This window comes from Hippocampus zosterae, chromosome 1 (genome assembly GCF_025434085.1).
Source record: "Hippocampus zosterae strain Florida chromosome 1, ASM2543408v3, whole genome shotgun sequence".
Taxonomy (NCBI): domain Eukaryota; kingdom Metazoa; phylum Chordata; class Actinopteri; order Syngnathiformes; family Syngnathidae; genus Hippocampus; species Hippocampus zosterae.
In genome coordinates this window covers 32,263,799-32,276,956 of record NC_067451.1, presented here as the reverse complement: position 1 = coordinate 32,276,956, position 13,158 = coordinate 32,263,799, and the positions used below count along the sequence as shown (strand labels likewise).

Sequence of the window (13,158 nt, the reverse complement as noted above, 5' to 3'; positions counted from 1 at the left end):
ACCCCCTCTCCCCCATGATAAAGGATGAACGGCTTGTCTTGCCGCGCCATATAGAGCCTGATTTAAAGAGGAAAAGGAGACTCTGCTCCCTCCCTGCTGCCTATATTATTGATTGAAGACTAGGAGGGGGAATTAATCATTGCATCTCCATGGGTTTGGCCAGACGGCACGTTCAAGATTGAAAGAGTGTCTCCTATAGCACCTGAAGCCTGTCGCATGCTAAAAAGCTCTCAAATATGCAAGGGGTAATGGTGCGTTCAACTTTCGTGCTCCTTATTTTGAGCTTTGCACCCACAAGGGTTTTCTTATCATGGTCTGACACGGCTCAGTCTTTTATCTTTCACCTCAAGAAGACAATGTCACGCCAAATATTGGTTTTCATGTGCCATCCAAAAGAGAAATCCCAAACTAAAGTAGCAGTAATTGGATATCAATTACTGCTGTGCCTAAATTTTCATGTGGGCGGACACGGTGTGGGCTGGTGCATGATAAATCTATTTTAGAATCAAAGTGGAGTCACATGGTGGATATAATTCTCGTCAACTCTATCTGTGGTGGCGGCCTCCTTGCCAACTGGTTAGCACATTGGCCCCACAGTGCAGAGATGTTCGATTCCAGCCCTCCTGTGCGGAGTTTGCATGCTCTCCCCGTGCCTGCGTGGGTTTTCTCTGGGTACTTCGGTTTCCTCCCACATTCCAAAAACACATGTGGCAGGTTATTGGAACACTCTAAATTGTCCCTAGGTGTGAGTGGGAGCGCAAATTTTTGTTTGTCTACACGTGCCCTGCGATTGGCTGATGACCAGCTTCAGGGTATACCCCGCCTACTGCCCGAAGACAGCTGGGATGATAGGCTCCAGCACCCCCCACGACCCTTGTGAGGATAAAGCGGATTGGAAAATGGATGGATGGATGGATTGTTGGTAAGATCTGTTTTAAAAAAACAAAATATAATCCACTCATGATATGTGATTTAGACTGTCGTGTTGTCAGTCAAATGAATTACTACTTGTAATTACACCGGCCATTTTCGCACCGACTGCCTCGCTTTGACATGACATTTTCTACCTGTCACGTTGAGCCCGAGGCGATGAGAAATCGCCTCGTGCACAACAGAGAAAAACGAGGTGGATCCCCGGAGAAGCAGACAACGAAAAGATCTTGTGAGAACAAAGGGGTTTTAATAAAGAACAAAAGGAGCCCGAACAGGGAAAACGGTAACAGAAAACGCTGGTCAAATAAGGACCAGGAAAAAATAAGGAAGACAACCGAAAACGCTCGCGAAACGATAAAGGGCGAGGAACTACCGAGATAACAATTTGATCACAATAAGAAGTACGCGAAGATTGGGGCCGTAAGGCAATAGGGCAGCGAGAAGTAGTCAAACGACGAGAATAGCAAATAGAGAGCAATGGCACGGTAAGGAATTCTCCGGCAGTGAGATGACTGCCGGAGTCGCCTAATAAAGGCACGTAATCAGCCCGAAATAACGGGCAGGTGTGCCGAACAGTGTGCTGGCGAGCACGCGACGTGACAGTACCCCCCCCTCAATGGACGCCTCCCGGCGGACTACCCGGTTTGGACGGATGAGCAGTGTGGAAGTCGCGCAGAAGGGACGGGTCAAGGATCCAGGAGCGAGGCACCCATTGCCGCTCCTCCGGCCCGTAGCCCTCCCAATCGACCAGGTACTGGAAGCCCTTGCCCCTGCGCCGAGAGTCCAGGATGGCACGAACCGTGTACACCGGGTCCCCGTCGACCACCCGCGGGGGCGGCGGCGGAGCGGGAGGGGGCGCCAAGGCGCTGGAAGACACAGGCTTGAGCAGGGAGACGTGGAACACGGGGTGGACCTTCATGGAGGCCGGCAGCCGGAGCCTGACCGCGACGGGGCTGATGACGGCCTCGACCTCGAACGGGCCAGCGAACCGGGGCCCCAGTTTGGCAGACGAGCCGGCCAGGCGAAGATCCCTTGCAGCCAGCCACACCTTCTCTCCCACCGCATATGAGGGCGCCGGGCGCCGACGACGATCAGCGATCCGCCGGTTCCGGGACGCAGTGCGGGACAACGCAGCCCGGGCCTCCCTCCACACGTGATGGGCCCGCTTAAGGTGGTGCTGCACGGAGGGGACCTCCACCTGCCCCTCCTGGGACGGGAACAGCGGTGGCTGGTAACCGTAGGCTGTCATGAACGGCGATCTGCCTGTAGCGGAGGAGACGAGAGTGTTGTGGGCATATTCCACCCAGGGCAGGTGGTCGGCCCAGGATGCCGGACGGTGGAGACAAACACAGCGGAGGGCCGCCCCCAGATCCTGGTTGGCGCGCTCAGCCTGTCCATTGGACTGAGGGTGGTACCCCGAGGTCAGGCTGGCCGTAGCTCCGAGGGACCGGCAGAACCGCTTCCAGACGCGGGACACAAACTGGGGCCCCCGATCTGACACGATGTCCGCCGGAATGCCGTGGAGACGGAAGACGTGCTGGATGAGGAGGTTGGCGGTCTCCAGCGCCGACGGCAACCTGGACAAGGGCACAAAGTGAGTGGCCTTGGAGAAGCGGTCCACGATCGTGAGCACGACCGTCCGGCCCCGGGAAGGCGGTAGGCCCGTGACGAAGTCCACAGCAATGTGAGACCACGGGCGAGGAGGAATGGGCAGCGGCTGGAGCAGTCCCGCCGGAGGTTGATGCGACGACTTGCCGCAGGCGCAGGAGGTGCAGGCCTTGACGAACTCCGTCGCGTCGCGGCGGAGCTCCGGCCACCAGAAACGCTGGGCGACGAGCTGCACAGTCCGGTTCACCCCGGGATGACACGCCACCTTGGACCCATGTCCCCACTGCAGGACCTCCGAACGGAGGGCAGGAGGCACGAACAGCCTCCCTGCTGGGCACCCCGCCGGCACCTGCACCCCCACCAGGGCGGACAGGATCCGCTGCTCAATCTCCCACTGGACGGCCCCCACTATGCACTGGGTCGGGAGGATGGTCTCCGGGGAACGGTCCCTCCCCGCAGGTTCGTGGAGCCGGGAAAGGGCGTCAGGCTTAGTGTTCTTAGATCCGGGGGAATAGGTGAGAACGAAGTCGAACCTGGTGAGGAAGAGGGCCCACCGGGCCTGACGGGCGTTAAGTCTCTTCGCGGAGCGGAGATAGGCGAGGTTCTTATGGTCCGTGTACACGGTAAAAGGTTCCTTGGCCCCCTCGAGCCAGTGCCGCCACTCCTGTAAGGCGGTGACCACAGCCAACAGTTCCCGGTTGCCCACGTCGTAGTTCGACTCGGCGGCACTGAGTCGACGGGAGAAGAAGGCGCAGGGGTGCAGCTTCTGGTCGACTGGGGAGCGTTGGGACAGCACCGCACCCACCCCTGAATCCGAGGCGTCCACCTCTACGACGAAAGGGCGGTCAGGGTCAGGATGTTGCAGAACCGGGGGACTAGTGAACGCCGCCTTAAGACGAGCGAACGCCGCATTCGCGGCAGGGTCCCACTTAAAAGGGATCTTGGTCGAAGTAAGGCGGGTTAGGGGAAGCGCCATCTGGCTGTAACCACGGATGAAACGCCTATAGAAGTTGGCGAACCCCAAGAAGCGCTGCAGTTCCTTACGGTTGGACGGGACCGGCCATTCAGTGACCGCACGCGTCTTAATGGGGTCCGCCCGTAGCTTGCCCTGTTCTATAATGAACCCCAGGAAGGAGATGACGGGAACATGGAACTCACACTTTTCTGCCTTGACGAAGAGCCGGTTCTCGAGCAAACGTTGTAGCACCAGCCGAACATGTTGCCGGTGCTCATGCAGAGAACGAGAAAAAATTAAAATGTCGTCAAGATAAACGAAACAGAAGATGTTGATCATGTCCCGGAGCACGTCATTAATGAGGTTCTGGAAGACGGCAGGTGCGTTTGTGAGGCCAAAAGGCATCACAAGATATTCGAAATGGCCCAGGGGGGTCTTAAATGCTGTTTTCCACTCGTCTCCCTCACGAATACGGACCAGATGGTAAGCGCTACGTAAATCGAGTTTGGAGAAGACGGTGGCAGATTGCAGTGGAGCGAAGGCGGAGTCTATCAGGGGTAAGGGGTATTTGTTCTTTATGGTAATTTCGTTCAACCCCCGATAGTCCACGCAGGGCCGTAGGGACTTATCCTTCTTCCCCACGAAGAAAAAACCCGCCCCTAACGGTGAGCGCGAAGGTCTGATGAGACCTGCAGCGAGCGAGCTGTTTATATATTCTGTTAACGCCTCACGCTCGGGCCGGGATACCTGATACAGCCGCGAGGTCGGCAACGGGGCGCCCGCCTGCAGGTCTATCGCGCAATCGTAGGGGCGGTGTGGGGGCAAGGAGCGCGCGCGATCCTCGCTAAAAACCTCCTTAAGACCCCGATAGCATTCCGGCACTCCGTCAAGGCAGATCTCCTCGGGGGGAGTAACGCGTTCGTGCCTCCCGACGGCAGACTGTAGGCAGTGCTGGTAGCAATAATCGCTCCAACTATCGATAGCGGGGCGCGCCCATGAGATCACCGGGTTATGCGTCTGCAGCCAGGGTAATCCGAGGATGATCGGGGCGTTCCGGGACCGCATAACATAAAAACGGCGATGCTCAATATGATTACCGGATAACACAAGTTTTAGCGGCTCCGTTCGATGTGTTACTACCGCCAGGAGACGCCCATCCAGATCACGCACCCGCTTCGCAACAACCAACTCCTCTAAGAAGCACCCGAGTTCGGACGCGAGATTAGTGTCCATCAAACAGTCATCTGCCCCTGAGTCTACCAGGGCCCGAACCCGTCTTGACCGGGACTCGCCGAATACCTCCGCCTCGAGCTCGAGTCTATTGGGGTGTCCTGGTCGCTTATCGACTCGCCTAGACTCGGAGGGTGACGCGCGAGGTCGTGACTCACAGTAATCGGGAGGAGCGTGGAAAGACGATCCCGGATAGCTGGTTGTGGCGCGGGAGGGTGGTTGTGCGCCGTCAGGTGTAGCATGGTCCCGGCGACGGCGCCTTCCTTCCTCCGCGCCACCGTCTTTGCCGCCCAACTGCATCGGCTCCTCCGCGGATGCTGTCTCCCGGCCCCGGGAGTGCTCGCCGTGCCCCCGATATTCCTCACGGTACGGGAGACGTCGAGACGGGTACCGATCACCTCCTCGCTCCCGACCCCGTTCCCTCAGGCGATTGTCCATAAGGAGGGAGAGGTCGATCAGCTCCTCCAAGTCCGTGCTGTGATCGCGAGTAGCCAGCTCGTCCTTGAGCTGCGTGTTGAGACCCCGGCGAAACAGTCCACACAGGGCCCGATCGTCGTACCCGCTCTGCGCGGCCAGGATCCGGAACTCGATGGAGTAGTCAGCGACCGAACGCCTGCCCTGCTGCAGGGCGAGCAGCCGCCCCTCCGCCTCTCTGCCCCGCACGGGATGGTGGAACACCCGACGGAAGGCTGCCACGAAATCAGGATAGGAGGTGCGGAGCTTCGGCTTAGCGTCGCTGGTCGCGATTGCCCACGATGCCGCCGGACCTGTCAAGAGACTCATGATATAAGCCACCTTGGCGGCGTCAGTGGCATAGGAGGACGGCTGTTGGTCGAATATGAGCGAGCAATTGTGTAGGAAGTGTCCACACTGCCCGTGCTCACCCCCGTAACGAGGGGGATGTGGAAGCGAGGGCTCCCTCGACATAGTAGGGTACGAGGAGGGAGCCTCCGGGGTGGTAGGACGAAGCCCGGAAGGTGGTCTTCGTTCCTCCACCCGAATAAGGCGAGGTTCGAGATCATCGAACCGATGAGCCAGCATGGAGACCGCGCCGTTGAGTTCCGTAAGGGCTTGGCTGTGCTGACTCATTTGCCGCTCTTGTCGAGCAAGAGCGGACAAGATCTTTTCGGCGTCTACGGGATCCATGGTGGCCGGAGAATTCTGTCACGTTGAGCCCGAGGCGATGAGAAATCGCCTCGTGCACAACAGAGAAAAACGAGGTGGATCCCCGGAGAAGCAGACAACGAAAAGATCTTGTGAGAACAAAGGGGTTTTAATAAAGAACAAAAGGAGCCCGAACAGGGAAAACGGTAACAGAAAACGCTGGTCAAATAAGGACCAGGAAAAAATAAGGAAGACAACCGAAAACGCTCGCGAAACGATAAAGGGCGAGGAACTACCGAGATAACAATTTGATCACAATAAGAAGTACGCGAAGATTGGGGCCGTAAGGCAATAGGGCAGCGAGAAGTAGTCAAACGACGAGAATAGCAAATAGAGAGCAATGGCACGGTAAGGAATTCTCCAGCAGTGAGATGACTACCGGAGTCGCCTAATAAAGGCACGTAATCAGCCCGAAATAACGGGCAGGTGTGCCGAACAGGTGGCGGGAGAACCCGCCACCTGCTGGCGAGCACGCGACGTGACACTACCAAGCGTAGCAAAAACAATAATACACCACTCAAAACAATAACACTATAACCACATAACATTTCTTTCATGCGAGAGGATTTTGGAGGCAGAGCAATTGGTCTCAGGGTTTATTTTTGACAGTTTGGGAAGAAATATGAGCGACCTGCCGGAGGTCAATGTGTAAGGCCTTGGTCATGTTCCTGCTGCACTCTTGACGCACTGGCCGGTCCCTTTGTATCTCCTCCGTGCTCATTACACTGCTGGGAGAGAGGGTTTTTACAAAATGTTACAATCTGAGATGTATCAGTGCAATTTTTTTGCACTGATTCTTAATCTGCCCTAGTTGTTTAGGTTAAGTAATATGTAGAATTTTTACATATTGCATCATAATCCATATTGCGCAAGCTTTTATAGGTCAAACTAAACCATTTCAGGGACAGCTTGTCATGTTATCAGGTTACAGGGTGCACGAAAGGGTTAAAAACAAAAAAAGGGTAAAAAAAATCTGGTTTGCTAGAATAAAAAGGAAAAACATTTTTTCAAATCATATAGTCATCGTTGATGAAAATTTGCTCTTGACGTGTCTAGTTATTCCTTCTGAAGATTTTAATTGGTTCTGTTTGTATGTGTTGCGGTTCCTTGTGCGTTCATTAAATTAACAGCCCTTTGAAGGTTTGTAATCTGTCAATGGCATTTTGCATTATATGTTAGCATTATGTTTGTGTGCTTTTTCATTGTCATATGCTTGTTTGACCATTTGTAATTACCATAAACCCGAATCCGAATTTCTGTCACCATTTGTATCCGTTGACCTTGTTTTAATTACAATTTGTTTTGTTTCATGTTTTCCCCGCGTCCCTTTTTGAATGCCATCTTAATTGTTTGGGTTTGGTTTCCACCTGTTCTTGTCAGCCCTGTTCCTTATGTCCACCAATCAGCTCCCAATAGCCACTTGTGTCTTCTCCTGGTGTACATTGTCTCATTTGCTGGCTTGTATTTATTTCCCTTTCAGTGTTGGCGGCTTCGTTGTTGACGGTACCATCATGGGTTTAAGCGCTTTCTTGGAGGTGTGAACACGCAATGATGATGAACTGTGTGCGCAGGGGAAAAGTGCATACATTGGATTTAAGAAGCTGCTAATTTAGGCCCTTGTCAGCACTGCGATCCGTCCATTTGTTTATCAGCAGAACAAGTCAATAATTCTACCCCTGGACAATCTATCGTCTGCTTTGACAGCAGTGTGCCCTTTTCCCACAGCACAAGATTTCTGGTCAAATATAGGCTTGATACATCACGTTTATTCAATGCCAAAAAAGTTCAGAACTTTTGTGAGAGGTCCAATAAATAAACGTCCCTATGTTTTATAAGCACAGTTTCAACTGGTGATTTTTTTAAAGAACAAAACACGTACAGTACACTGTCATTTACCTTACAACCAAGGTGGCTTTGATAGCCAAACGCATCTGATTGTTACATACAGCATCCATGTCTGCAGCCTTCATTTGATGATTGTGTTTTGGTCCCTTTGCGTTCTTCCGTGGAAATGTTGATGTCATGTCATTATTTCCTGTGTCGACAGGGCTGTCTTCTTGGTTCAGCTGTGAAATGAAAACACCATGGGGAAAAAGCAATAACTCTGGACGGCCGCAGAGGACAAACGTGCAGTTGACCTTCCTTCTGTGTGTAGCGATGCATTCGCAAACAGCGAGTACGTGTCTGAATCAGTGTTCTATGCATGATTTCATGCTGGGCTTATTGCGGTGTCCAGTGGAGGTGTGCATTTACATGTCCGTGAGGCTATTTATCTTTCATATAAAAGGGCTATCTGTCATGGGACTGTGCGCAAAGCGACTTCGTCGTAGAAAGGTCTCAATGTATCAACTAACCTATTACATTCTGCGATATTCTGCAATGGACTTGGACGTCCCATTTGGGTCTTGAGACTCAACAAATGGAAATAGAAATACATCTGCCCTGGATCCAGGCCAAAAAACTCATATTGAGACATTTTAATGAGCATTTTAGTGTTCTGAAATGCTCTGGGCTTTGATTAAGGCTAGGGTCTCTTCATGGGTCAGGAAGTAAAATGTCCTCACAACATATTTAGGATATTTCAAATTAAAATTGGATTCCAAAATCCCTCCTTGCAGGACTGTAGATCCAGCAGGGATAGTTTCCAACTTTCTGACTCAAGAATGAAGCACCGTCCCCGGACACAGAGGTCCCGAGCTTCGCCGGGGTCTTCCGTGTTTGGGGAATGGGGAGGTGGTCTTATGTCAACCTCACCAACTTATTCGCAGGGAAGGGTCGGATTTGAATATTGGAAGAGGACAGAGGCGGGTTGGGGTTGGGCATAAAATTTGAATATGCAGTATGAGTGGAGAAACACTAATTAAGGTTGAAGTCTGCTCCAGACTTGCCTGATATTGGTGAAGGACAGTAATGTCGCAAGAATCATTATTATTTTTTAATCTACGATTTTACGTGGCCTACATACTTAAAATACATTTAAATTCACCAAAAAGTCCAACAGATTTTGTCAAATATTCCCTTCCAAGCAAAGACTGCTTGCTTTCAGGCTGTTTTTTGGTCACGCCCTGTTAGAGTTTACTGTAAAACTGATGAAAAAAATGAAAATAATATTAATTGGTGTACATTCATTCATTCATTCATCTTCCTAACCGCTTGATCCTCACTAGGGTCACGGGGGGTGCTGGAGCCTATCCCAGCTGTCTCCCGGCAGTAGGCGGGGGACACCCGGAATCGGTTGCCAGCCAATCGCAGGGCACACAGAGACGAACAACCATCCACGCTCACACTCACACCTAGGGACAATTTTAGAGTGTTCAATCAGCCTGCCATGCATATTTTTGGAATGTGGGAGGAAACCGGAGCACCCGGAGAAAACCCACACAGGCCCGGGGAGAACATGCAAACTCCACACAGGGAGGCCGGAGCTGGAATCGAACCCGGTACCTCTGCACTGTGAAGCCGTGCTAACCACTGGACTACCGGGCCGCCCTGGTGTACATTTAAAACCCCAAAATGCTCAATCAAACCAACTAACAAAATCTAATTATTTTGATGCCACAAAGCCTGTTTGCTTACTAGCCAAACTAACAAAGTCTAATTCTACTGACATCACTAAGTCCGCTAGCTTAATGCTAGCCTATGATAAGAAATGCCATAAAAGGGCTAGTGAAAATTAGCATAGAGTTTACGGTAGTTAGAGAGTTAGGAACAACTGCTACTTTAACACGTACAGAGAAGCAATAAATAAGTCAAAGAAAGTCAATCAAATAGCTCGCTAATTGGAGGTGTTTTTCCCCTTGTTAAGACTTTCGACTTCACAGGTTCCAGAGACATTTATGCTCTGCTGTTGAGTGTGTTTTTGTGACTCATCTTGACCTTCATTAGGGCACGATGGGGTGAAGGCAGGCAGGGGTCAGGCGCACTCCGCTGGGTGCTGCATTGGTGCTGGTGATGTTATTAGTGATTATCGCACTACCCCAAGGGGAACCGGCTCCAATTACTGCACACAGCTTGCTTTGAAAACATAGAAGGAGCACCATCCCGGATTGCTAAACTGCACATATCACATCTGGAGGAAATGTCTCTTATTGAGAAAACTGGAGCCTTGATGGAGATCAGCACAGACTGGGGAGAACTCCACCTAAATTTGTAGTTTGTACTTCGGGTGCAGCATGATGACGCATATTTCCATCCATGTATTTGCTTCCGCATGGGGCCCAATCCAAGATTCAAACCCCGAAGCACAGAACTGTACATTCGACGTGTCAACCATAATTCCACCGTGAACCCCCCACCATTCCTTTCTTGTAAACACAAGTCTCTTCCTTCTGTGTTGTACACCTCTTCTTCCTGCTATTTCTTCTCTTCCTTTGCTCTCTTCAGGGTGTCAGCCAGTTGATTAGCATAGCAATTGAACAGTCTAATTTGCAGTTTCCATGGTCACAGAGGAAGCCGTCTGTCGCTGACTGTCAGATGTTATGGAAGCAAATCGCATATTATGGGAGTCAGACAAGCACGTTTGCGCGCTCTCAATCACCGTGACTGGGCTCACAAATTTTGATCTCTTGAGTTTAATATTTCAGCAGCTGTTCTTTACTTTATGCATTTTGCAATAATCCATTACGAATATATGGTTTTCTGAAGTTGTCACTGGGAGTTTCACTGATACTATTGTATCTGGTGAGTGTGAAAATACAAATCAATAGGAATTTCAGCCTAGTGCGGGGATGGGCAAAGGGGCGGGCTGTGACCACACCCTGATTAGCCCCTTGATTAATTTAGACAAACAAGTAAATGGAGAGATACATTTTCAAGTTTAAAAACTAAATATTCTTCAAAAGGTGCTGATAATACATACGCACTTTTTGGAAGTCCGCAAAAGTCCGCAAAGGGTCCACGAGAAGCAGTGAAAGCCAGCAAAACAACAGTGAGTCACATAGAGCAACATATACAGTACATGTGGGGTGTGTGTGTGTCTTTGTCTGGGTAGAGGCCAGACAAAGAGTGATCCCAAACCGGCACCTGGGGGCAGGCATAGGCGGAGTCCAACAGACCGGACTACCGGCAGCCCCCTGCAACTCTTGCCAGGAGAAGGTCGTCATGGGTACCCTCATGCCACCGGAAACCACCTGGCAGGAGTGAAATGGTGGGAGTGAGGACTGTGCACCCAAACCCTCACCTTAATCTGAACCTCTGCGCAAGCTTCTTGCCCCAACCCCACACCCAATCCCCCACCCTGCATCCCCCTAATCCCTCAAAGTCCTGTGGCAATGTGGAATGGCGGTGGGCAAAGGCCAAGGATGTGGCTGGGAGTGTCTAGCCAAACCATGCACACAGGCGGCAATGGAGTGATGGTCGTTGACACTGCGGGATGGAGCAGCGCATCTCTTCGGCAGCTTCCATTGTGACTGAGCAGCTCCACACTGCTCACCCCTGTGATGGGGAGGGACCTAGAAAAAATTGTCGAAAAATTGTCTGCTCTCCACACTCCGGACGGTAAACCGCAACTGTTGGAGCATCCCCCTTGCGGTCAAAAGGATAATAAACGAAATAGAAAAAATCTATGCATAGTTTCGTGGAACGTCCGCACACTGCTGGCCCTGGCTGAAACTCCTGACAGGCCCCACCGGAGGACAGCACTTGTGGCCACAGAGCTCGCGAGGTATAACATCGATATCACAGCTCTAAGCGAGACCAGAATACATGGAGAGGACTCCCTGACAGAGGTTGGTGCAGGGTATACCTTTTTCAGGAAAGGAGTCCCCGAAGTCACTCGTCGAAACCATGGCGTTGGCTTTGCTGTGAAGTCCCAACTGTTGAAGCGCATCTCAGAATCCCCCACCGGCATCAATGAAAGACTGATGACATGGCGCATTCCGCTGGCAAAGGGACGCTTCGCCACACTCATCAGCGCCTATGCACCAACTCTGAATGCCGAGCACAATATAAAGGAGGATTTCTACAGAGCTCTGGACACCATCCTGCAGCAAACACCGGCTACGGACAGGCTCATAGTCATGGGAGATTTCAATGCTAGGGTGGGCACGGAACACCTGGTATGGAGCAAAGTTGTTGGCCAGCATGGAGTGGGAAAAACGAACAACAACGGCCTTCGGCTCCTCTCCCTCTGTGCAGAACATCAGTTGGTCATCACTAACACCATTTTCCAAATGAAGAACAGGTTTAAGACCACCTGGCAGCACCCCCGCTTCAAACACTGGCATCTCCTGGACTATGTGATTGTCCGTCAAAAGGACATACGGGATGTCCTCATCACCCGTGTCATGTGCGGAGCTGAGTGTTGGACTGACCATCTCATGGTCAGATCCAAACTCCTCATGAGCATTCAACCCCGTCATCCAAGAACAGCTCCCAACAAAAGGCTCAACTGTGCAGCATTGAACAACCCCACCACCAGAGCCAACCTCCGGCGACTCCTTGCTGAAAACCTTGACAACCTTGACAAGATCCCGGAGGAATCAGGTGACTGGGCAGCTCTGCACCAGGCGATCCAGAGCACAGCTTCGGAGGTGCTTGGCCAGTCAAGGAGGCGCCACCAGGATTGGTTTGACTGCAACTCAACCGAGATACATACACTTCTGAAAGCAAAGCATGAGGCCCATAAAGCTCTCCTGTCCTGCCCTACATCTCTCACCCGTAAAGCCACCTTTTCTGCAGTTAGAACAGTGACCCAGCGAGCACTCCGTATCATGGAGGACACCTGGTGAGTGCAGAAGGCAAATGAGATCCAAAACCTGGCAGACTGTAACAACATCCAGGGCTTCTACAATGCCATCAAAGCACTGTATGGTCCCAAGAAGCGGGCAATTGCTCCAGTCCGATCAGCTGATGGCTCTGCACTCCTCAAGGACCACCATGAGATCCTTGCCCGTTGGGCAAACCACTTTGAAAATCTTCTCATCCATACCAACCCTGTCAACCCACACATTCTGGACAATCTTCCAGACCTGCCAACAATCATGAGCCTCGACACCCCACCATCCTATTCTGAAACGCAGCAAGCCATTGCGGGCCTAAAGAACAACAAAAGCGCTGGTCCTGATGGCATCCCTGCAGAGGTTTTCAAACACGGAGGTTATCTCCTCACGTGCCGACTTCACCTCCTGATTCAAAACATCTGGGAACATGGGACCGTCCCGCAGGATTGGAAGGATGCTAACATTGTTGTTATTTATATGCAGAAAGGGGACAGAGCAGCCTGTGGGAATAGCCGAGGAATCTCTCTCCTCTCCACCGCAGGAAAGATA

The 13,158-nt window shown here is 51.7% G+C and overlaps 1 protein-coding gene across 1 annotated transcript; it reads right to left on the bottom strand.

Moving 5' to 3' along the window:
• Positions 1–1,541: 1,541 nt before the first annotated feature.
• Positions 1,542–2,504, bottom strand: LOC127597585 (uncharacterized). The gene has a single exon (XM_052060732.1). It carries the CDS (start codon positions 2,180–2,182, stop codon positions 1,547–1,549), a length of 636 nt encoding a protein of 211 aa, XP_051916692.1. The 5' UTR covers positions 2,183–2,504; the 3' UTR covers positions 1,542–1,546.
• Between the last annotated feature and the right edge of the window lie 10,654 nt (positions 2,505–13,158).